This window comes from Schistocerca nitens, chromosome 9, assembly GCF_023898315.1.
Source record: "Schistocerca nitens isolate TAMUIC-IGC-003100 chromosome 9, iqSchNite1.1, whole genome shotgun sequence".
NCBI classification, from domain to species: domain Eukaryota; kingdom Metazoa; phylum Arthropoda; class Insecta; order Orthoptera; family Acrididae; genus Schistocerca; species Schistocerca nitens.
Genome location: NC_064622.1, coordinates 507,019,211 through 507,042,351, shown reverse-complemented (window position 1 = coordinate 507,042,351; position 23,141 = coordinate 507,019,211). Strand labels below are relative to the sequence as shown.

General features: G+C 47.6%; 1 protein-coding gene and 1 long non-coding RNA gene across 2 annotated transcripts in view; both read left to right on the top strand.

The window, feature by feature from the left end:
* Positions 1-22,205, top strand: part of LOC126203868 (uncharacterized) — a 564,020-nt gene extending 541,815 nt beyond the window's left edge. The window contains exon 3 of the long non-coding RNA XR_007540400.1: positions 22,087-22,205. This is a non-coding gene — a long non-coding RNA (uncharacterized LOC126203868). The remainder of the gene's footprint in view (positions 1-22,086) is intronic.
* A 207-nt stretch (positions 22,206-22,412) lies between these two features.
* Positions 22,413-23,141, top strand: part of LOC126204381 (bifunctional heparan sulfate N-deacetylase/N-sulfotransferase) — a 104,913-nt gene continuing 104,184 nt past the window's right edge. The window contains exon 1 of the mRNA XM_049938753.1: positions 22,413-22,570. Within this exon, the coding sequence (XP_049794710.1) occupies positions 22,413-22,570 (158 nt within the window). The remainder of the gene's footprint in view (positions 22,571-23,141) is intronic.

Sequence of the window (23,141 nt, the reverse complement as noted above, 5' to 3'; positions counted from 1 at the left end):
CGGATTTTTAACATGAAACTGTCTTTTACGACGTTCCAAGCTTCCGATTCTTCTGAAACGCGAAGACATGTGCGAGATGTATGACAAGGATCGTTTAATGGCCGTCTTGACACGCCAGCTGCTCAGCGCGAATGAAGCGACGTACGTGTGCCGCTGGTAGCATTGTACGGAAGACGTGCAGGGCAGCGGTAATATCGTGGTAGCCCGGAAGGATACAGGCCCTCCGACAGGGGCTTGTGTGCTCGTATCGCAACGTAAACAATGTGGCGCTTTAGACCATCACAGAGACCGTTGTACGCACAAATTCAGGGTTAGGTGGTTGCAAACTTCCGGCACGTAGTGTGGCCCTGACTATTCACTGTTTGCCCCCAGACCTTTGACTCTGCAGCGAACCGCGACGAAATTCGCTAACGGATTAAAATGTGTCCCCCACCGGGACTCTGAACTCAAAACATTGCCTGTGCGCAACACCGTTGTTACTGACTTACGCATCCGTGACTAGGGTCCCAGCTAAACAGCTTCGATTTTGGCAAGAATCCGTGTTCGACACACAGTGTTGTACGTCTTCCTAGATTTCCGGAAGACTTACGACGCTGTATCACGTCGCCGGCGGAGTCTCTTCACAAATATGTTATTGGCTAGATGAGTCTGCATTACTGGGTGACGGAACCCGGACCCAGTTGCGGGCTAGATGTTTAAGGCTTCCAGGGGCAACGGAAGTTTTGATTTTCGGTATTTCTTATAACTAGACACATAATTTAAAAATTTAAAATGATGACGTAATTGGGTGGTATAATCTTATGTGAAATGTTGAACACTGTAAGAGAAGTATTACTGTTGTCGTCTCTCTGTATGCCATGAAGCGGCGCTAGTACCCAGAGTATACTCGTCCAGCATTTCAGAATGCGAGCACACACAGTGATTTGCAATAAACTTCAGACAAAATTTCAAACCTTTACGAAACATCTTCTCTCCGACACTATCCACAAAATGATGAAGGGAAAAGGTGTGTCGTGTCGTTTACCTACTATCTGCAACGGACCATGATGAATGACACAGAATTCCTCCACCTCGCATTTATTCGCTTGGATTTCTCCTTAGTCTTCAGCAAACTTAGATGCGCTGCTTCAGAGGTGACGGGGCTGATCTTATCTTCTCTCTTTTTCTCCCACCAGCTTCCTTTTCATCCTTCCCTGAGCTAACCTCCTCTTTTCCTGCAAACCCAGTTTTCTTATCACGAAAATAACATTACTCGGGTCACACGGCACAAACCCTGTGGTTTCGTGCCACAAGTCATTAACAAATTTCCCAAGAACGGTAATATGACTGGCCCAGCCTGAATGCTTTCCGTAACAGTACCCCCTGTATAAGCCATTTAATTAATTCGTTAATCTCTCACTCATATTACCATGGCAAAAATACGCAATTGTATCGTATTTATCCTTTCCAAGCATTCTTCAAGTCTTACAGAAACAAATTATAGCCCATTATAGGACAGCAATATCTTTGGACTCCCTGTTCTTCTAATATACCTGAGTATAACATGCCGACAAACCTTCGACAGAAACTTACTTTCAAACTCATTTACTGTATGACAGTCCTCAACAGTTACTACCACCCAAATAAGAGCTTCGACACTGACGCGGCTCTTGATAAATACACTCTTTCCATATTCATTTCAATAATAGGATAAAACATCAGTAAAATATTTCAAGAAATTTACAGCATGAATGTATCGTGCCAAATCAAACTTGAAAAGGTTCCTATATTTGACGAGATCATATAGCCCACGTTAGCCCTTACCAGTACATGGCACGCCTCCCAAAATGCGGACAAGCTGCTGTAGATGTTTCTTCTTCTGTTAGCCGTTCAGTTGGTGTGGCTTCGAGACCTACAGACCACAGCTCCTGGTTATTGGGCTGTCGAGTTGGTGCCCCACCGCTGTCCGAGCATCTCGAAGAACGTCTTCGCTGGCGTCGGAGCTCAGTTGGAAGCGGGACCCTTACTGAAGGCAGTTCTGTTCCAGTCAATGAGATTCCAGGTCGAAGATGTGTGTGGTGGAGCCCCGGGCAGCGGTAGGACACCAACGGGACTGCTGCCCGCCTGACGGCGTGTAGTGACTGTCTGGAATGCCATTTCCTTCATGGCAGGACCCCTCGGTTGTCATCCGCGGCATCTTAGGCACAGTGGTACGTCGACGGTATTGTGCACACCGTTTTGTTGCCCTTAATGGCAAGCCAACCTGGGCTTACATTTCAGCAAGATAATGATCGACCGCACACAGCGGTAATTTCTGCTGCTTGTCTTCCTGGTTGGCAATCCCTACATTGGTCAGCAACGTCGCCGGGTCTGTCCCAAATTGAGAGCATTATGGGCAGGGTCCTCCAACCAGGTCGGGATTTTGACGCTCTGACACGCCAGAAGGACAGAATACGGTACGATACCCCTCATTCGTCTCGAATGAAGGATGCAATGTTTTTGAAATTGCAATCATTTGTTTGTCAGTACACGTACATCACACCTACCATTTTCTGTACCATTCCGATAAGTCCGTCGTGAACCTACATCTACATCATACCCCGGAAGCGACCTAACGGTGTTTGGCGGAGGGTACTCTCGGTACCACTATCTGATTGCTCCAACTCTGCTCCACTCGCAAATAGTACGTGGGAAGAATGACTATCGGTAAGCCTCTGTGTTGCCTCTAATTTCTCGAATTTTCTCCTCGTGGTCAATACACGAGATATATGTGGCGGGAAATAATAAACTATGTGATCAAAAGTATCCGGAAACATGGCTGAAAATGACTTAAAAGTTCGTGGCGGCCTCCATTAGTAATGGTGGAATATGGTGTTGGCCCACCCTTGGCCTTGATGACAGCTTTCACTGTTGCAAGCATACGTTCAGTCAGGTGCTGGAAGGTTTCTTGGGGAATGGCAGACCATTCTTCACGTAGTTCTGCATTGAGGAGAGGTATCGATGTCGGTCGGTGAGGCCTGACACGAAGTCGGCTACCCCAAAACGTCCCAAAGGTGTTCTATAGGATTCAGGTCAGGACTCTGTGCAGGCCAGTCCATTACAGGGATGTTTATGTCGTGTAACCACTCCGCCACAGGCCGTGCATTATGAGCAAGTGATCGATCGTCTTGAAATATGCAATCGCCATCCCCGAATTGCTCGTCAACAGTGGGAAGCAAGAAGGTGCTTAAAACATGAGTGTAGAGGTCTGTACTGTGATGTGCCACGCAAAACAACTCCGTGGTGTACAACACCTCTCTTGTAACGTCTGTCAGCGGAGTTTCTTTAGCATCTCCGTAACGCTCTCTCGCCTGTGACGAAACGCGCCACTCTTCATTGGATCTTCTCTATCTCCTGTTTCAGTCCTACCTGATAGGGATCCCAGATAAATGAACAGTAATCAAGAATCGGGCGAACAAGCGCCTTATGAGGCACTTCTTTCGTGGATGAGTTACATTTCCTTAAGATTCTTCCCATGAACCTGAGTCTGGTATCTGCTTCTCCCACTATCTATTTTATGTGGTCATTCCACTTAGGCCGGCCGGTGTCGCCAAGCGGTGTTACGCGCTTCAGTGTGGAACCGCGCGACCGCTACGCATTGATATGTGTGATGTCCTTAGGTTAGTTAGGTTTAAGTAGTTCTAAGTTCTAGGGGACTGATGACCTCAGATGTTAAGTCCCATAGTGCTCAGAGCCATTTGAACCATTTTTTTTTGATTTCTTTTCCTACGTATGCGCGATATGTCACATTTATTTACGTTCAGGATCAATTACCAGAGGCTGCACCATTCATCAGTTCTCTGCAGGTCGTTCTGGAAATTTTTACGATCTTCTGGCGTTGCTTCTTGGGTATGCGTCATTTTTTTCTGTCTTCAAGTGTACATTCGAGAAAGCAGCTCGACGCCTTGAGGTGGTCAGGCTCGGTGTGCGTTCAGCCAGTGAAGGTTGTACAACCTAAGTGTACTAAAACTCTTCGTTAAGTGTCTTATTAATTGTTCTACGTCAAAAATGTAGGATTTTTAATTTATTTTATTTGCCTCGATATGTCCCATTACTGACCACCGTCGTGACTGACTGTCAGAATAATGCGCCTCGAGTGCGCAGGTGGAAGCGACACTGCCGCTGTGACGCGCGCTCGGACTGTTCGGCCAGAGACGCGCGCCGGCAGCCCGCACCTGAGCCAACAGCCGGCGCATTCCCTCCCCATTAGCGCCCCCCCCCTCGCCTCCCACGGTACTTATTTGCCCTCTCCCTCCCCCAGTTGCTCGATTAGAATGACAATGGGCCGGATCCCGCGCCCAGGGCAAATAAATGAAGCGCCGGTGGCGGCGGCTGCCGTGTTTGGAGAACAGTTAGCAGGTGGACGCGCCAGCCACCGACTGCACCCACCCACCCTCCAGCCGCGCGTAACCCCAGCGCGCGTCCTTCACGTGCTACAGTGACAAATGTACAGCGTAGTTGTAAAATCGGTTTAACTCTGGCAAGCCGAGAATTACTTTATCCGTACTGGATCCAAGCGAACTCCGCGGCCGTTGAGGATTATTGGCGAAGAGCGTAACCAGACACAAATACTTTTAAAAAGCATTTTATTAATCCCATTACCTGTCTCTTGTCTTAACTTTCCCAGTTTCAGTAACGTATTCGTTAGCAGCACTACACAAGAATTCACTGAGGGGACTAAAGTCACGGCATACTTCCTAATATCGTGTCGGATCTGCTTCTGCCCGGCGCAGTGCGGTAACTCGACGTGGCTTGGACTCGCCATGTCATCGGAAGTCTGCTGCAGAAAAATTCAGCCATGCTACCTCTATAGCCGTCCATAACTGGGAAATTGTTGCAGGTAAAGGATTTTGTGCACGAGTTAACCTCTTGATTATGCCCCTTAAATTGTTTTATGGGATTCATGTGGGGCACTCGAATTCTGCAGAATGTTTTTCAAACCAGTCTCAGACAATACGAGAAACCAGTCCAAGCTGCAAATATTTTACTTTTCATTCGATGGCTGGTTTCGGGTCGCGATCCATTTTCAAGTCAGCAAAAAGTCGAAAATGGCATTTCTGAAAAAGCCAAAAAAGTGCAATGTACATTTATAGTGCATTTACCTGTAAGCACTGTAATTACGTTGTCTGTAGGAAGGTTGCAATGTGAGAAGACTAGCGAGGTACGAGAGGATCTGCGGAGGATCGATAATACAGTGACTGCCAGTTGACAAGACCGTAAGTAAATGTAACATATAAGCCGAACATGAGATCCACTACTGTTGGATTGTACTATTTCCGATAACCGATTGTAAACAGTAACAACACTAAAATGCAGTAGTAATAGATGGCAAATCATCGAGTAAAACTGAAGTGATATCAGGTGTTCCCCAGGGAAGCGTCCTGGGACCTCTGCTGTTCCTGATGTATATAAATGGCCAGGGTGACAATCTGAGCATTTCTCATAGGTTGTTCGCAGTATCAGTTGCAAGGCGATTTAGAAAAGATTGCTGTATGGTGTGGCAGGTGGCAGTTGACGCTAAATAACGAAAAGTGTGAGGTGATCCACACGAGTTCCAAAAGAAATCCGTTGGAATTCGATTACTCGATAAATAGTACAGTTCTCAAGGCTGTCAATTCAACTAAGTACCTGGGTGTTAAAATTACGAACAACTTCAGTTGGAAAGCCCACATAGATAATATTGTGGGGAAGGCGAGTCAAAGGTTGCGTTTCATTGGCAGGACACTTAGAAGATGCAACAAGTCCAGTAAAGAGACAGCTTACACTACACTCGTTCGTCCTCTGTTAGAATATTGCTGCGCAGTGTGGGATCCTTACCAGGTGGGATTGACGGAGGACATCGAAAGGGTGCAAAAAAGGGCAGCTCGTTTTGTGTTATCACGTAATAGGGGAGAGAGTGTGGCAGATATGATACGCGAGTTGGGATGGAAGTCATTAAAGCAAAGACGTTTTTCGTCGCGGCGAGATCTATTTACGAAATTTCAGTCACCAACTTTCTCTTCCGAATGCGAAAATATTTTGTTGAGCCCAACCTACATAGGTAGGAATGATCATCAAAATAAAATAAGAGAAATCAGAGGTCGAACAGAAAGGTTTAGGTGTTCGTTTTTCCCGCGCGCTGTTCGGGAGTGGAATGGGAGAGAGATAGTAAGATTGTGGTTCGATGAACCCTCTGCCAAGCACTTAAATGTGAATTGCAGAGTAATAATGTAGATGTAGATGTAGAAGCTTTAGAGTAATCGACCACTTAGAGCTAATTGTAAGAAAAGCAGATGCCACGCTGAGAAGGAAACGTAACTCATCCCCGACAGACTTGGCTCACAAAACGCTTTAGATTTTTACAAAATACTAGTAAGTCTGATTATTGAGCATTGGTCGACAGTCTGGTGCCTGATCCGTGCTCTCTCCCAACTATGCGTTTTCGTGAACTTCGCTATCTGTGTTTGGTTTCCCGCCCTTGTCGCGGTTTTTCGTCCTTCAGCATGTGTATCGATATTTGCGCCGTGTACGATCTTTGGTGTGGTGCATTTATTTTCCGGCAAGGGGGTCTGGAGTGAGTGAGTCGGTCGGTTGTTGCGGACGAGGGAGGTTCTCCGCGCGGTGCAGTCGGCTGGGGCCGCTGGCAGTCCCTACGCAGTGTCGGAGCGTGTGTGGAGCTGTCCGATCGCTGTGAGCTTCGTGGTTCTCCGACTCAGGACGTCCAAGTTGAGTAGTGGTTTCAACTACCCAAGCCACGTCTATTCATGTTGTGGTGGTTCGCTTCGGTGATTTGCTGTTGGGGAGGTTTTCCGGTGAGCAACAACGAATCGTTCTACTGCTGAGATTTAGCCGCCATGCGGTGCAATTAAGTATTTTGGTCGACTACGATTTGAGTTCACCAATGGAATTTTCTGTCTTGTGGCCGTTAGTGTTCCGGTTAACTGACCTGGGCACTGACGTAAATTCAGGCTGTGTTCTTTTGAGCGAGTTAACTTTTACCATGTTTCAAATTCAAGTGTACCAACGGAATTTTCTGCCTACTGGCCGTTAGTGTTCCGGTTGCCGGCCGGTATGGCCGTGCGGTTCTAGGCGCTTCAGTCTGGAACCGCGTGACCGCTACGGTCGCAGGTTCGAATCCTGCCTCGGGCTTGGATGTGTGTGATGTCCTTAGGTTAGTTAGGTTTAAGTAGTTCTAAGTTCTAGGGGACTGATGACCACAGACGTTAAGTCCCATAGTGCTCAGAGCCATTTGAACCATTTTGAGTGTTCCGGTTACCTGCCCTGGCCACTAACGTAATTTCAGGCAGCGTCCTTTCCTTACCTGTTGTCGCTGTCCAACATAGTGTGTAATTTTGACAACTAATACGTACTCCATTGTGGATTATCACGCTTGTGCAACATTGCCGCTTGGGGTTCTCATGTACTGATTGACGGGTAACAAGTTGTTGTGTCGGTCGGTCCGTGACTGCCCCCTGGTTGGGTTCCGACGGCTGAAGTGTAGTTGGGCTCACCACCTGTCTCACCTAACTGAACGAGGGCAGACCGACCTTCCTGGAGGCCTTCTGAGTGCCACCGGTGTTCAATTATCTGTTGTCAGCTATTTCAAATTTTAGGGCTTTTTGTTATCGTTTCTGAAAATTTTGCAAAATTAATTTTTAAATTAATCTGTCAAGCTTAAACACTGCGGCATTCTGCCTTAAAGATTATGGAAATATATTTTGAAATTTTGAAGTTTAACTGTGGCCCTCAGCCATTGGTATTGCACCTTGCATATGTTGTTTCTTTAAATTATTTTATTGCTATCTTAATTAGATTTTTATCTTGTTGATTTTTAAGATTTCTTGTTGTTAAACATGCTGGCCTTCTGTCTTTAAAGGTCTATGCTAATATATTCTGAAGTTTTTAAATCTAATTGTGGCCCTCAGCCATTTGTGTTGCACCTTGTGATATGTCTGCGTAAGCAGATGAAACTAACGATCAAAGTGCGAAATCAAATTATTGGACTGTTGAATTAAGCAAAACATATTCTCCAAGTATAACACCAACACAAAACAGTGATCCGTCTTCGAATCACAACTACATACAAGAATAATATAGAAAACAACTGAATTAATTTCCTACTAGTCTCCGCCAGAGACTTCTCCGATATGCCAAGCCTAATCCAGAGATCAGCGAGAGGATCCAAGCCGAGCTGCCGGGGCGGCAGCTATCCACATCTGCTGGCGGTCGATGAACTGCCGACGTGCGGCTGTTTTTTTTTTTTTTTACTTTATTGTTACTTTAAAGCCTGTACAACAGGCAGGCTGTCAGCAGCACACTACGCTGCTGTTCAGCCATAGAATATACAAACAGGAGAAAACATAAAAGTTACAAAAGGTGGGCAATAAAACAGGAGACACAGAGAGACAAATACGGAGCCGTTCACACTCGTCGATAATCCACACTGCTAACAGATGAGACGACGCACAAACACTGAAGATGACGATGGCACTGGTGAACGAGGGAGTGCGACAGTGAACACGGAACACTAAACATGACGGCACACACGAAACACTGACGGCGGTGATCTCCGGCGCGCGAATGTCCACTTAGCGTGTGCGAGTCCGGGGACCTGCCAAGAGGTGAACAGGGGTGAGGTGGGGGAGAGGGGAGAAAAAGGATGCCAATGGCGGCGGAGACGGGGGCAGGAGGAGAGGGACAGGGGAGGGATGGCCCGGGGGAGGAGGGGTGAGAAAAGGAGGAGGGTGGGAAAAAGCGAGAGAAGGGAGGGAGGGTGCCCAGAGGAGCAAGCACAGGAGGAGGGCGGGAGGATCAAAGTTGGTAGGAGGGGTAGATGGAGGGGAGGAGGGCATCATCAGGGAGGGGGAGCTGGCGGAAGCCACCTTGGGAGAGGGTAAGGAGGGTGGCCGGATGGAGACCGGGCGGGACGTGGGAATACAGGCGCGGCAGCGGGCGAGGGTGGGAGAGGATCGGGGAGACGAGCGGGTGAGGAGGGTCGAGTGTACGGGAGGTGTACAGGATCCGACGTGCGGCCGAGCGCCGGCCTTTATAGCGCTTCGGCGGATGAGTACCTCGGAACTATTTTCGATCACGTGGTTTGACGTATGAAAATAGTTCCGGGATCTGCAGCGACCTCTTTCTTATGTTTATGTGGGCCGGTAGTGGCCCCTGGTGGCCGCTGGTGTCTTTGCTGTGTTGTTGTTATTGCTGTTGTTGTTGTGGCCGTTCCTCAATTTTGCCTGTCGGTTGTGTAGTGCTTCGGTGTGCCTGCGAGGCGGCAACCCGCGGCTGCAGGCTGTCAGTTTGGTTGCTGATACTCTAGGCGCTGTGATGTCTGGTGGAGAAGGCCACAGCACCTTGCATATGTCGGTTTTAAATTATTTTATTGCTATCTTAAATGAATTTTTGATTTTTTAAAGATTTCTTATTGGCCATCTGCCTTTAAAGGTCTGTGGTAATATGTTCTAAAATTTTGGAAATTAATTGTGGCCCTCAGCCATTTGTATTGCACTTTGCGTATGTTGTTTTTTGAATTATTTTATTACTATCTTAATTGGATTTTTATCTTGTTAAGATTTCTTGTCGGAGGCCTTCAGCCGTGAAAGAGTTGCTAAATTACAATAAATGACAATTAGAAGCCGAAACTGACCTCAACCCTTGGCCCTTTCCACAATCCTATTACCTGTTCTGCCCAACGGGTTTAGCGGGCGTCTCAGTGCCCTTACCAAATGGTTCAAATGGCTCTGAGCACTATGCGATTTAACTTGTGCCCTTACCAGAAACGGTCCGAAGAGAAGCGGCACGTTACGTCACGGGATTGTTCAGCAAGCATGACAACGGGGCAGAGATGCTCAACGGACTCCAAGAGGGTCGTTGTCTATCGCGGTGAGGTTTGCTGTCGAAATTTCAAGAGGCAGCGGCTATATTTTACTTTCTCACATACACGTATCGCGAAATTGCCATGAGGAGAAGATCTAAGAAAGTAGCGCTCATACGGAGGTTTTACCGGTAGCCGTGCTTTTCACGTGACAGTCGCGAATGGAGCAGGAAAGCCAATCGATACCGAAATATAAGTACATCTAAGTTATCTGTTTGTACACCATCTGATCAGAAGCATCCGTGCGCCCCTATGTAACGCGGAACTGACGGCTAAAAGTCACGAGAGGCTGATCTGTCAGAACAAAAGGACACGGGGAGTATCGCGTTGTCAACAGTGGAGCAATGAGCGACAGCAGAAGCGGTCGGTCAGCTGAGGTCAGTGGCTTCGAACGCGGATGGACACTGGATGTCACCTGGAACATTTCATCCTACCAGAATGTTAAAGTCTGCTGTCAGTGACGTCACTGAAGTGGAAAGGCGAAGGGACAGCCACAGCCACACCAGAACCAGGCGCACATCGTGTGCCAATGGACAGGCACCGCTGAGCACTGCTGAGTGAAAATCCTAAGAGATTTTGGTCGTATTAGACTGACTAAGTGGGTCGAAATCATCTATTCATTCTCTCAGCGACCACACCGGCACCGAAACGGAAGATAACAGGGAGAAGAGCGAAATACTAAATTCGGTCTTCCGAAGTTGTTTCACCGCGGAAGATCGTAACACTGTCCCTCCTTCCGATCGTCGTGCGAACGTCGAAATGGCAGATATTGAGATAATCGATCGCGGAACTGAAAAGCATGTACAATCGCTTAGCAGTGGAAAGTCGTCATGACCAGATGAGATACCTATAAGATCCTGCAAAGATTATACGAAAGAACGTGCGCCTCTTCTAGCAGTAATTTATCGGTGATCGCTGGAGTAACGAATGGTACCTAGCGACTCGAAGAAGTCTCAGGCCATTCCCGTTTTCAGGAAAGGCCGTAAGACTGACCCACAGGATTACAGACCTATATCGTTGACGTCAATCTGTTGTAGAATTATGGAAATTATTTTATGCTCAAGAATTATGACGTTCTTGGAAAATGAACAGCTCCTCTATAAAAATCAACATGGATTCCGCGAAACTCGGCTCACTCTGTTCCTCCATGAGATCCACAGCGCAGTGGACAACGGCGCTCAGATTGCAGCAGTTTTCCTTGACTTCAGTAAGGCATTTGACACCTTCCTGCATTGCCGTTTAATGAAAAAATACGAGCTTACGGAGTATCGGGGCAGGCCTGCGATTGGATTCCAGACCTTCCTGCTGATAGAACTCAACACGTCGCTCTTAACGGAACAAAATCGACAGATGTAAAGGTTCAAAAGGCTCTGAGCACTTTGGGACTTAACTTCTGAGGCCATCAGTCCCATAGAACTTAGAACTAGTTAAACCTAACTAACCTAAGGACATCACACACATCCATGCCCGAGGCAGGATTCGAAAATACGACCGTAGCGGTCGCGCGGTTCCAGACTGCAACGCCTAGAAGCGCTCGGCCACTCCGGCCGGCGACAGATGTAAAGGTAATATGCGGAGTACCACAGAGAAGTGAGATAGGGCGGTTGCTGTTTACAATATACATAAATGATGTAATAGAAAGCGTCGGATGCTCTTTAAGGTTATTCGTAGATGATGCAGTCGTTTATACTAAAGTAGCAACGCAAGAAGATAGTAAGAACTAGCAGAACGATCTCCAGAGAATTGATGAATGGTGCTGGCTCTGGCAGTTGACCCTGAACGTAAATAAATGTAACATATTGCGCATACATAGGAAAATAAATCGACTACTGTACAGATAGACTGCTGGTGATAAACAGCAGGAGACAGCGTCTGCTGTAAATATCTAGGCGTAACTCTGCAGAGTCACCACATAAAACAGATAGTGGGACAAGCAGATATCACACTCAGATTCATCGCAAGAATCTTAAGGAAATGTAACTCATCCACGAAAGAAGTGGCTTATAAGGTGCTTGTTCGCCCGATTCTTGAGTGTCGCTCGTCTATTTGGCATCCCTATCAGGTAGGACTGACAGGGGAGATAGAGACGATCCAACGAAGAGCGGCGCGTTTCGTCACCTGATCGGTTAGCTGGCGGGAGAGCGTTACGGAGATGTTAAACTCCACTGGCAGACTTAACAAGAGAGGCGTTCTGCATCACGGAGAGATATACTATTAAAATTTCGGGACAGCACTTTTCAGGAGGAGTCGGACACATATTACTTCCCCCGACGTATATCTCTCGTATTGACCACGAGGAGAAAATTCGAGAAATTAGAGACAATACTCAGGCTTTCCGACAATCATTCTTCCCACGCACTATTCGCGAGTGGAACAGGGTTGGAGGGATCAGATACTAGTACCGAAAGTACCCGCCGCCACACTCCATTAGGTGGCTTGCTGAGTATGATATGAATTGCAAGAAATTAGAAGAAGAAATCACTCGTGATCTGCAAGTGCTACCGGCATTCTAGCTACCGCGATGGGTGTGCGTAAAAGTGTTAAAAAGAGTGCGATCCACTGGTGGGGCAGCTCCTCATAATCGACACATTTCGACAGACGGTGCTGAGGCACGCTTGACGTGCCGTAAAGGCGGACGCCGCTCTGTAGTGGATGACTGCAAAAAAGTTATTTGTCGAATCACGCTGTACTTTCTGGCAACCCGAGTGTGCAGAGTCGGCGAATGCCTGTAGAAAGTCACCTCCCATCGGATGTAGACCCAACATCGCAGTATGAAGGAGGTGCCGTTAACGTATTGGTATGTTTTTGGTGATTAGGGTGAGGTCCCAGTACTGCACTAAAGAAAGGGTGTGAGCACATCGTACAGTACTGTGTACTGCATACGATGGATGACTGTTCGTATCAACACGACAGTGCACCCTGTCGCAAAGGCGAGCCAATGGTTGGTAGGCAGTAATACTCCTGAAATGGACTGGCCTGCCCAGAGTCCCAAACTGAACTCACAAGGGAACCTCCCCATCGCACCCCCCTCAGATTTAGTTATAAGTTGGCAAAGTGGATAGGCCTTGAAAAACTGAACACAGATCAATCGAGAAAACAGGAAGAAGATGTGTGGAACTATGAAAAAAATAAGCAATATATACAAACTGAGTAGTCCATGCGCAAGATAGGCAACATCAAGGAGAGTGTGAGCTCAGGAGCGCCGTGGTCCCGTGGTTAGCCGTAGCAGCTACGGAACAAGAGATCCTTGGTTCAAGTCTTCCCTCTAGTGAAAAGTTTAATTTTTTTTTTATTTTCAGACAATTATCAAAGTTCAGGCACTCACACATAATCAATTTCGCTCTCCAAAATACCAGGACATGTTCAGATTTGCTTGAACATATGCAGAATTTGACGGTCTACACACGGAAAATTTTGAAAACTTTAAAAACATATGTTTTGACAGAGCACAGGGAAAAGTGTGCGACTGTGAAACTGTTGCATTCATTTGTTGCAGTTTATGTGACAAACTCTTATGTTTTCATCACTTTTTTGGGAGTGATTATCACAGCCACAAGAAAACCTAAATCGGGCAAGGTAGAAGAATCTTTTTACCCATTCGCCAAGTGTACAAGTTAGGCGGGTCGACATCATATTCCTGTCATGTGACGCACTTGCCGTCCCCTGTGTCGTGTAGAATATATCAGACGTGTTTTCCTGTGGAGGAATCGGTTGTCCTATGACCTTGCGATCAAATCGTCTACTAATCGCACGGTTTTACGGTGCGGTTGCAAAACATAGACACTAAACTCATTACAGTGAACAGAGACGTCAATGAACGACCGGACAGATCATAACTTTGCGAAAATAAAGAAAGTAAACTCTTCACTCGAGGGAAGACTTGAACCAAGGCCCTCTCGTTCCGCAGCTGCTCACGCTAACCACGGGACCACGGCGCTCCTGAGCTCACATTATCCTTGATGTTGCCTATCTTGCCATTGGACTGCTCAGTTTGTATATTTTGCTTATTTTTTTCATAGTTCCACACAACTTCTTCCTGATTTCTCGATTGATCTGTGTTCCGTTTTTCAAGGCCTATCCACTGTGCCAACTTATAACTAAATCTGAGGGGGGTGCGATGGGGAGGTTCTCTTGTCAGTAGAACTCCTTTGGGATAAGTTTGAACGTCGACTTGTCTCCAGACCCAAGTGTCCAGCATCACTACCTTCTCTTGTCTCTGTCTTGAGGAAGAATGAGCTGCCATTCCTCCATAGACGTAACACCTCACTGGAAGCGTCTCCACCAGAGTTCAAGCGAGTATCCGCTGGTAGGTGCCTGGATACGTTTCGTCAGACAGGGTATTGGTTGCAATAATGCTCGTACGCCCGATGTTTCATTTACCCCCGCCCCCCATTTCTGTATATATTCCGAGTTTTTGTAACACGGGCGATTGGTTAGGACCTGACTTGGGTTGTTAGGTAAAGGGCTTCGCTAGGTGACGCTATGTAGGCGCCCCGCACGCTGTGAACACAGCGCCACCTCAGGGTGACGTTCTCCCTTGTTCCGTTCACGACCAGAACGTGGCTCCTCGCTCGGGCGACGCCTCGGCTCGCTTACGTATGACGCACGGCTGCCGTGCGTGGCGCGACGCACAGTTGTCGCGATGAATGCGTAATGCGTGAGCCGGGGACCCGAGGCGCGCGCCTCCCGCCGCTGTCCCTGCGATACGGCCTGCGCTGCTGCTTCGCGGCAGGGGCTGGAAGAAGGGAACCCGCCAAAGTGCTCAGTGGCATCTCCAGCGCCGCGGATGCAGCCATTCTCGTGAAGTTTCGTTGTTCAAAAAAAGTGGCTCTGAGCACTATGGGACTTAACATCTGAGGTCATCAGTCCCCTAGAACTACTTAAACCTAACTAACATAAGGACATCACACACATTCACGCCCGAGGCAAGATTCGAACCTGCGACCGTAGCGCTCGCACGGTTCCAGACTGAAGCGCCTAGAACCGAGGTCATCAGTCCCTAAGCTTAGACACTACTTAACCTAAATTATGCTAAGGACAAACACACACACCCACGCCCGAGGGAGGACCTCCGCCGGGACCAGCCGCACAGGCCATGACTGCAGCGCCTTAGACCCGAAATTGCAGGTGCGTTCTGGTACATTTGATGTTGACTGGATAGGATGAAAAAGGTTTGCATTTGTGAAATAGTAAATTAATATAATTATCGTTGCAGATCTGAAGATGGTTCTAGAGGATCTGAAACGGGTCATGTGAATAAACATTTTTTGCAATCAAGACGGATTATAAATAACATTGAAAAAACCAGCGACTGCGGTTATCTCATCAGACATTATGTCTGTTTTTGCAAAGAAAAATGCTTTATTGTCGGACGTAGCGAGATTTGAGACAACTGTAGCTTACTGTTCTGCTCGTTTCATTTACTACTCGCATATGACTGCACTGCTGTGAGGGCAGAATGAGAACACTAACGTAAAGAAAAAGGTTTAACAGCAAAGAATCGATACCCAAGACGCTGAATCGTTGGATTCCGTTACTAATCGATTCCTAGAGAATCGGGAATTCTTCAAATCGTGGAATCGGAATCGGCACATGACGCAGACCTAATTAAAATCATTATGAATAAACTTTTTTTACTCTTATTTTTTGCAGTAGCGTGGTATAAGTAAAAATCCTACTTACAGACTAGGTACTTAATATAAACTATACTTTATTTCAAAAATTGTTCTTAAACTTTAGTTTTGTTATGTATTATCCCAAGAATTGACCTAATTAAAAATGTAAAAAGTTATGTTTCGAGTCCAATTTATTTCCTCTAATAACTCTTCCCTATATCTCAAGCAGGTTTTTCAACATGGTTGCACAACCACTACAGAAACAGTGTTGCAAAACAACTTTTCCGATACAAAATATCAGCATAAAATTTTTTATAAGCGCCGCTTATCAGTTAATCTTTAAAACGCATGAATGTCCGGGCATTTATGAACTGTAGGCATTAGCCCAGGTTTTTTGTCCTGGGCACTTGTCCCAGCTTACGAACGTCCAGACATTTTACACCACTATTCCTCGATCTACAAACCCGTGTGAGTTTGCTTTGCCTACAGCAGTGAAAGATTGTTTGAAATGTCGGCAACTTTCTTGCACGGGACGATGGATACCCTCCGTTGCAACCAGACAGTCGAAGAGAATCGTTCGACGAATGGCTTACAGAGTACGGGGAGAAACCAGAGAAAAACACATTACGTGTACCGAAAATTGTATTTAAAAGTGTTATAAATGGAATGGTATCGCTATTACTCGTTGTGCCGTAGCTCTGCTTGGTGAGTTGTATGACTTCATAGTAAGACTGAGCAAGTTAATGTTGATTGTAGTGAACTCTGCGGCAGGATGGGACAGTGCAACATAAAGTTCCCGAGACACAAGGTAGACAGCGGTCCTCGAAGCGTTCTTTGTGGCCGTTCCTCTATCGTTCTGGCCGTCCGGTGTTCTTTCACAGAGCATTGATCACCGACAAAGGAGCTTTCTCTTGCCTCAAGTGTCCTGCGCGGAACGACTAGTGCATCGCAGTTTGCTAATTCACAGACCGAGTGTCGCAAGCCGCCTAAAAACACCAGTCTGACGCGAGAGAAACGAAGCTGTCCTTTCTGCTGAGGGACTATTTGTCGCGGCGTGTTTTTTTGTGTTACATTGTGACGAGGTTTAGCCGAACCTGACAACTGCGTTGTCTTCGGCGGTGATTCAGATTCCCCGCCCATCCCAGGATATAAACAGGCAGAGTATGGCAGAGGAGTGACTTGATGCGGCAGACGTCATGCGTACATTGGCATTTGTTGCTGTTTTGTACTTCAACCTGCAGTATGCCGTTTCAAGACAAGGAGGCATTGAGGATTTGCAACAAACACGTCGTCCCTATCACCAAATGACAGTTACCGACGCATCATCGACATAAACCTTCGAGAGACACTATGATACCCAAAACAAAAAGGCTGAAAGCGTGTTCGGAATGTCGTGGTTTGCAGTGCCGAAGGAAGTAGGTCCGTAGGTTCGCGTCTTGCTGTGTTTTTTCTTTTTTTAGCACATTCTATGATTTTCGTATGAATGCAATACAAACATTTTCTGCCATATACTGTGCTACGTAAATTTTATATTGGTCTGATAAGAAACTAGGAATGAGATAAATATTTTGTACTTCATTTGCTAGTATGTAGTGGTTTCCGAGTACGTGGTTAGGCAGTAACATAAGAGTACATGACATTTATAATTCCTCGCTTGTCTCAGATATTTGGCTGTTCATTTCCGAATATGTCGCTATACCCGAGAATGTGATGGTTATGCTGGAACCTGAGGGAGCAGTTTAAATTGCTGCTAATGTAGCAGTGACACGTACACAGACGCGACAAAAGTCGCGGGACGCGTCCTCCTGATATATACATCTACATCTACATACATACTCCGCAATCCACCATACGGTGCGTGGCGGAGGGACCTCGTACTACAACTAGCATCTTCCCTCCCTGTTCCACTCCCAAACAGAACGAGGGAAAAACGACTGCCTATATGTCTCTGTTAGAGCCCTAATCTCTCTTAACTTATCTTTGTAAGTTGGCGGCAGTAAAATTGTACTGCAGTAAACCTCAAGTGCTGGTTCTCTAAATTTCCTCAGTAGGAATTCACGAAAATAACGCCTTCTTTCCTCTAGAGACTCCCACCCGAGTTCCTGAAGCATTTCCGTAACACTCGCGTCATGATCAAACCTACCAGTAACAAATCTAGCAGCCCGCCTCTGAATTGCTTCTATGTCCTCCCTCAATCCGACCTGATTGGGATCTCAAACGCTCGAGCAGTACTCAAGAATAGGTCGCACCAGCGTTTTATAAGTGGTCTCCTTTACAGATGAACCACATCTTCCCAAAATTCTACCAATGAACCGAAGACGACCATCCGCCTTCCCTACAACTGCCATTACATGCTTGTCCCACTTCATATCGCTCTGCAGTGTTACGCCCACATATTTAATCGACGTGACTGTGTCAAGCACTTCACTACTAATGGAGTATTCAAACATTACGGGATTTTTTTCCTATTCATCTGCATTAATTTACATTTATCTATATTTAGAGTTAGCTGCCATTCATTACAACAATCCCAAATCCTGTCCAAGTCATCTTGTATCCTCCTAAAGTCACTCAACGACGACACCTTCCCGTACACCACAGCATCATCAGCAAACAGCCGCACATTGCTGTCCACCCTATCCAAAAGATCATTTATGTAGATAGAAAACAGCGGACCTACCACACTTCCGTGGGGCACTCCAGATGACACCGTCACCTCCGATGAACACTCACCATCGAGGACAACGTACTGGGTTCTATTACTTAAGATATGGATATGGTGTCTGTTCCTTCGGACATGTCCAAAAGAACAGATATATCCATGTAAGTATATACTTCTGGCAATACCGGCCATGACCTTCTTCTTCTTTGCGGATGCACACATATTCCTCGAACTCTTACGGGACTTGCGAAGAATGTCCTCCACGAGTAATGAGTGTGTTGGGGTGGGACACTACGAATGTGGTGTGTGGACATACAAGGTGAGATAGTGGGTCTCGCGGGAGGCGTGCGCGAGATAGTCCCTGCAGTCGCGCTGTCCTCTGTGCCATCGGTGGCTCAGATGGATTGAGCGTCTGCCACGAAAGGAGGAGATCCCGGATTCGAGTCCCGGTCGGGGCACACATTTTCACCTGTCGCCGTTGATATATATCAACGCCCGTCAGCAGCTGAAGGTATTAATCCTAATTTCCTCCTGATATCGTGTCGGACCTCTTTTTGCCTGGCGTAGTACAGCAAGTGGGCGTGGCAGGGACTGAACAAGTCACTGCAAGTCTCCACCACAAATATCGGACCGTGCTGCCTTTTAAGCCGACCGTAATTGCGAATCTGTTGCCGATGCAGTATTTTGCTCAAGAACTGACCTCTCGATTAGGTCCCATAAATTTGCGATGTGATTCATGTCGGGCGATCTGGATGGCCAGATCATTCGCTTGAATTGTCCAGAATGCTTTTCAAACCAGTCGCGAACAGTTGTGGCTAAGTGACTTGACGCATTGCCATCTATAAAAATTCCATCGTTGTTTCGGCAGATGAGCCCACGAATGGCTTGAAACGGCCTTCAAGTAGCCGAACATAAGCATTTCCAGTCAATGGTCGGTTCAGTGTGACTACAGAATCCAGAACATTCCGCGTAAACTCAGCCGACATCATTATGAAGCCACTACCAGCTTGCATAGTGCCTCATTGACGTGGGTCCATGCCTTCGTGGGATCTGCGTCACACTCGAACCCTACCATCAGCTCTCACCAACTGGAATCGGGACTAGCTTGGCCAGGCCACGGTTTTCCAGTCGTCTGCGGTCCAACCGATATCGGTCGTGAGCCCAGGAGAGGCGCTGCAGGCGATGTCATGCACTCGTGTCGGTCGTCTGCTGCCATAGACCATTAACGCAGCGCTGTCTTAACGGATACGTTCGTCGTACGTCCCATACTGATTTCTTCGGTTATTTCACACAGTTCTCTTAAGCTCGTCCGACATTACCTCAGTGGCACCATTCCAGGAAGATGGATTGGAAGAGGAGGAGCAGGAGATGAACTTCATCGCCAGTGACCTTCCAGGCCCCCAGACCTCACCTTGTCACTTTCATTTGTGGGGTTACGCGTTTTTATCCCCCCTATGCCTGACACTCTTGAAACGTCTAGTCAATGGTGGCCGAGCAACTGGCTCGTCACAATACGCCAGTCACTACTCCTGATGAACTGTGGTATCGTATTGAAGCTGTATGGGTAGCTGTACCTGTACACGCCATCCAACGTCTGTTTGACTCAATGCCCAGGCGTATCAAGGCCGTTATTACGGCCAGAGATGGTTGTTCTGGGTACTGATTTCTCAGGATCTATGCATCCAAACTGCGTGAAAATGTAATCATATGTCAGTTCTAGTATAATATATTTGTCCAATGAATACCCGTTTATCATCTGCATTTCTTCTTCGTGTAGCAATTTTAGTGGCCAGTAGTGTAGCACTATGGGACTTAACATCTGAGGTCATCAGTCCCCTAGAACTTAGAACTACTTAAACCTAAACAACCTAAGGACATCACACACATCCATGCTTGAGGCAGAATTCGAACCTGCGACTGTAGCAGCAGCGCGGTTCCGGACTGAAGCGCCTAGAACCGCTCGGCCACAGCGGCTGTCGGCCGCAATCTGGGGGTCAGTTCGTGCGCAAAATCCTGTTCCGGCAATACTTCCACAATTATGGACGCCTGTAGGGGCAGCATGGCTCAATATTTCTGCAGGGGTGTTCGGACGACATTTTGAGTCCGTGCCATGTCGCCTTGCTGCACCACAGCGGGCAAAAGGATGCCGGACACGATACTCTATCGACTTTTAGCACCTCAGTGTACTGGACAAATCCTGTGTATCACGTACTTGAACCGTGAATTTAATTTCAAAATCTTTTCTTAAAGACTACTTTATTTACTAGCGATTCATCAAGAATATTAACACATTTAATCACACTCCGTGAGCGTGGAAGCAGTTGCCTATGAGTAACTGATGAAAAGAAATTTCTTTCAACATATGGAAATTTTATTCCTAAAAACCTTTTCTGTAAAGAAAAAAACAGATTTAAAATTATAATCAGAAAGCACCCTCTAAATATCAAGTTACAATTTATTGATAGGCAGAAATGACTTTAGAGAATTAGCTTTCGGGCTGAGAAGCTTGCCACTCCCTTTTAACTAGGCCGTAGTCACGACCGCTCACAACAACCTCTCAAAGACTACACTGGTGCAAATCTGCAACACACCAGATTTATTTAAACTAAAAATTTTAACAACTCACAGAAGCACATAAACTATGCACCCTGCAGGAGGGATAGAAATGGTACAAAACACTAACATTAGAAAAAATTAACTTGCCACCGAAGGTGCAACTTGTTTTTAAAAGAACTCTTGCGGTGGAAGGGTGGCAACCTTATATACTAAAATGACCATTAAAATAAAAAGCCATGAAATGCAGTCTTACATAAAATGTACAAACATGGTCTACATCACACATATACCGCCTCTCAAGATGATAAGCAAGATAAAAACATATATCAAGAATTCGGCTTTTACACCTTAAGCAATACATTCGTTAACAACGAATCCGACAAACATGACAGAGGCAACTATTAACGTACGGCAGACAGACAGACACTAACTGCCTAACAAATGCGGACGAGAGACTGACGAACAAGCTGGTGACGAGAGACTGACCAAGAAAATTAGTAGAATTTGACAAGTAAATGAAACAACATCACGAATCACCTAAACTTCTAATAAACTGCGATGGCTAGCGGACACCTGGCGCAGCACCCCCAAAACGCTCTCCCGAACCGTCCGCCGCCAGCCGCTTCAACGGACGCAGGGAGGCGCGCCGATCTCCCGTCTCACGGCGTTGCAGCTCGCACCGGCCAGACCGACGTCGTGGTTTGACTCCTGTTGCTCTCGTCTCGACCGCGAAGTCACTACCCCTCGCTATACGCCGAGGCCCACTGGACTGACGTGGCGACCTCACATGCGCCGACGCTCAAGACGGACAAGTCATCTTGTGTCCCAGTGCGCGACCGATCAACTGATCGATCTAACAGCCAATGCCCATTGCCTGAACAAACTCGAGCAGACTGGCGGCCTAACACATACTAGCACTCTGGACGACAGGCAGACTCCGGTTGCCCCACACTGCCCCGGCTGACCAACTGACCAGACTCGCCGAGAATGACAGTGTGACCCCACACTCACTCCAACTGACCGACTCAGTTTGACTAATTGCCGAGCTCATAGCGCCCCTTAAATGCACGTGAACAAGCAAGTTTTCCCCTTTCCCACAAAGCTGCGATTGCCACCGCCAGAAACGGAAGGCGCCTGCTTTACGCTGCGCGCTGCGGCGGGCTCTTCAAAATAGCAAATTTTACCACGGCTCAGTACTATTCTCACGACTTTTAGCGCCTCAGTGTACTGGACAAATCCTGTGTATCACGCACTATTTTTTTCTGGGTAAGGCAGCTAGATGTCATCAAGTTTGTCCAGTCAAATCCTGTACGTAAGCCTTACTTAATTTTCCTATCAGAATGAACTGCAAATGGTAACATTTTGACACGTCTGTCCAGAGTCGCAGCCAGTGTGAGGCTACCGGACTGGGTGCGGGGCGATGCTGATTGAAGCGGAGGGGCGCCCAGCAGTGAGAGACGAGAGCGCGGTGCCCGGCAGCGTCAGCGGCAGCGGCGACAGGGCGACGGCGCCAGCGACGCCTCCGCCGTCGGCGACCACGGCAGGGAGCACGGGCCGCGTCGAGCGGGCGGTCGCGCCGGGCCGGCATGGCGGCTAGCCCGCGCCGCCCCCGCTGCCGCCTCCGCAGCCGCAGCCGCCGCCACCGCCGCCCCGAGCGAGCCTGGGCCTGGGTGTGGGGCAGGAGGCGCCGGCCGCCACCCCCGCCATGGCCGGCTCCAGCGAGCCGCTGCTGCCCGCGCGCCGCCCGCGGCCCCGCGCCGCCAAGCTCACCACCGTCAAGCGGCTGCTGCTCTGCCTGCTGGCCGCCAGCGCCATCTCCGTGCTGGGCTACTCCCAGTACTTCACCCTGTCCCCGCTCACCAGGTGAGTCGGGTAACCCTTCACACCAGTTCAGTCGACATCTCCTCCTCTGCCCTCTCCCGATCCGTCTTCTCCTGCCCCCCCCCTCTCCTCCCACTCTTTTTATCCATCTCCTCCTCTCCCTTCTCACTGCTCAGCTGTGCCTGTCCACATGCAAACACTCTGGAATGCACTCCGATACTACCCGCGTGACACTTCAGTCTTGCGATACTACCCCCGTGACACTTCAGTCGTGCAGGGCTGCCTAGATGTCGGGCATTACTGACCCGTTCTGTCCTCACAGCACTTCCTTTCAGACAACTTGTATGTGTACAAAATGTGAGTGAAACCGATTGACTAGTTTAGGAGGAGATACGACACATACACATGTACCTGCATTAACATAAACACACACACACACACACACACACACACACACACACACACACACACACACACACACATGTATACAGTAGCCTTTTCCCCCACAGGTTCTCCTGTCTACATATATGTCATGTGTAATGCACGTATCTCTTGGTCCATCTCCTCCTCTCCTTCTGCCCATCATCTCCTTGCCTCTCTATCTGCCCATCTC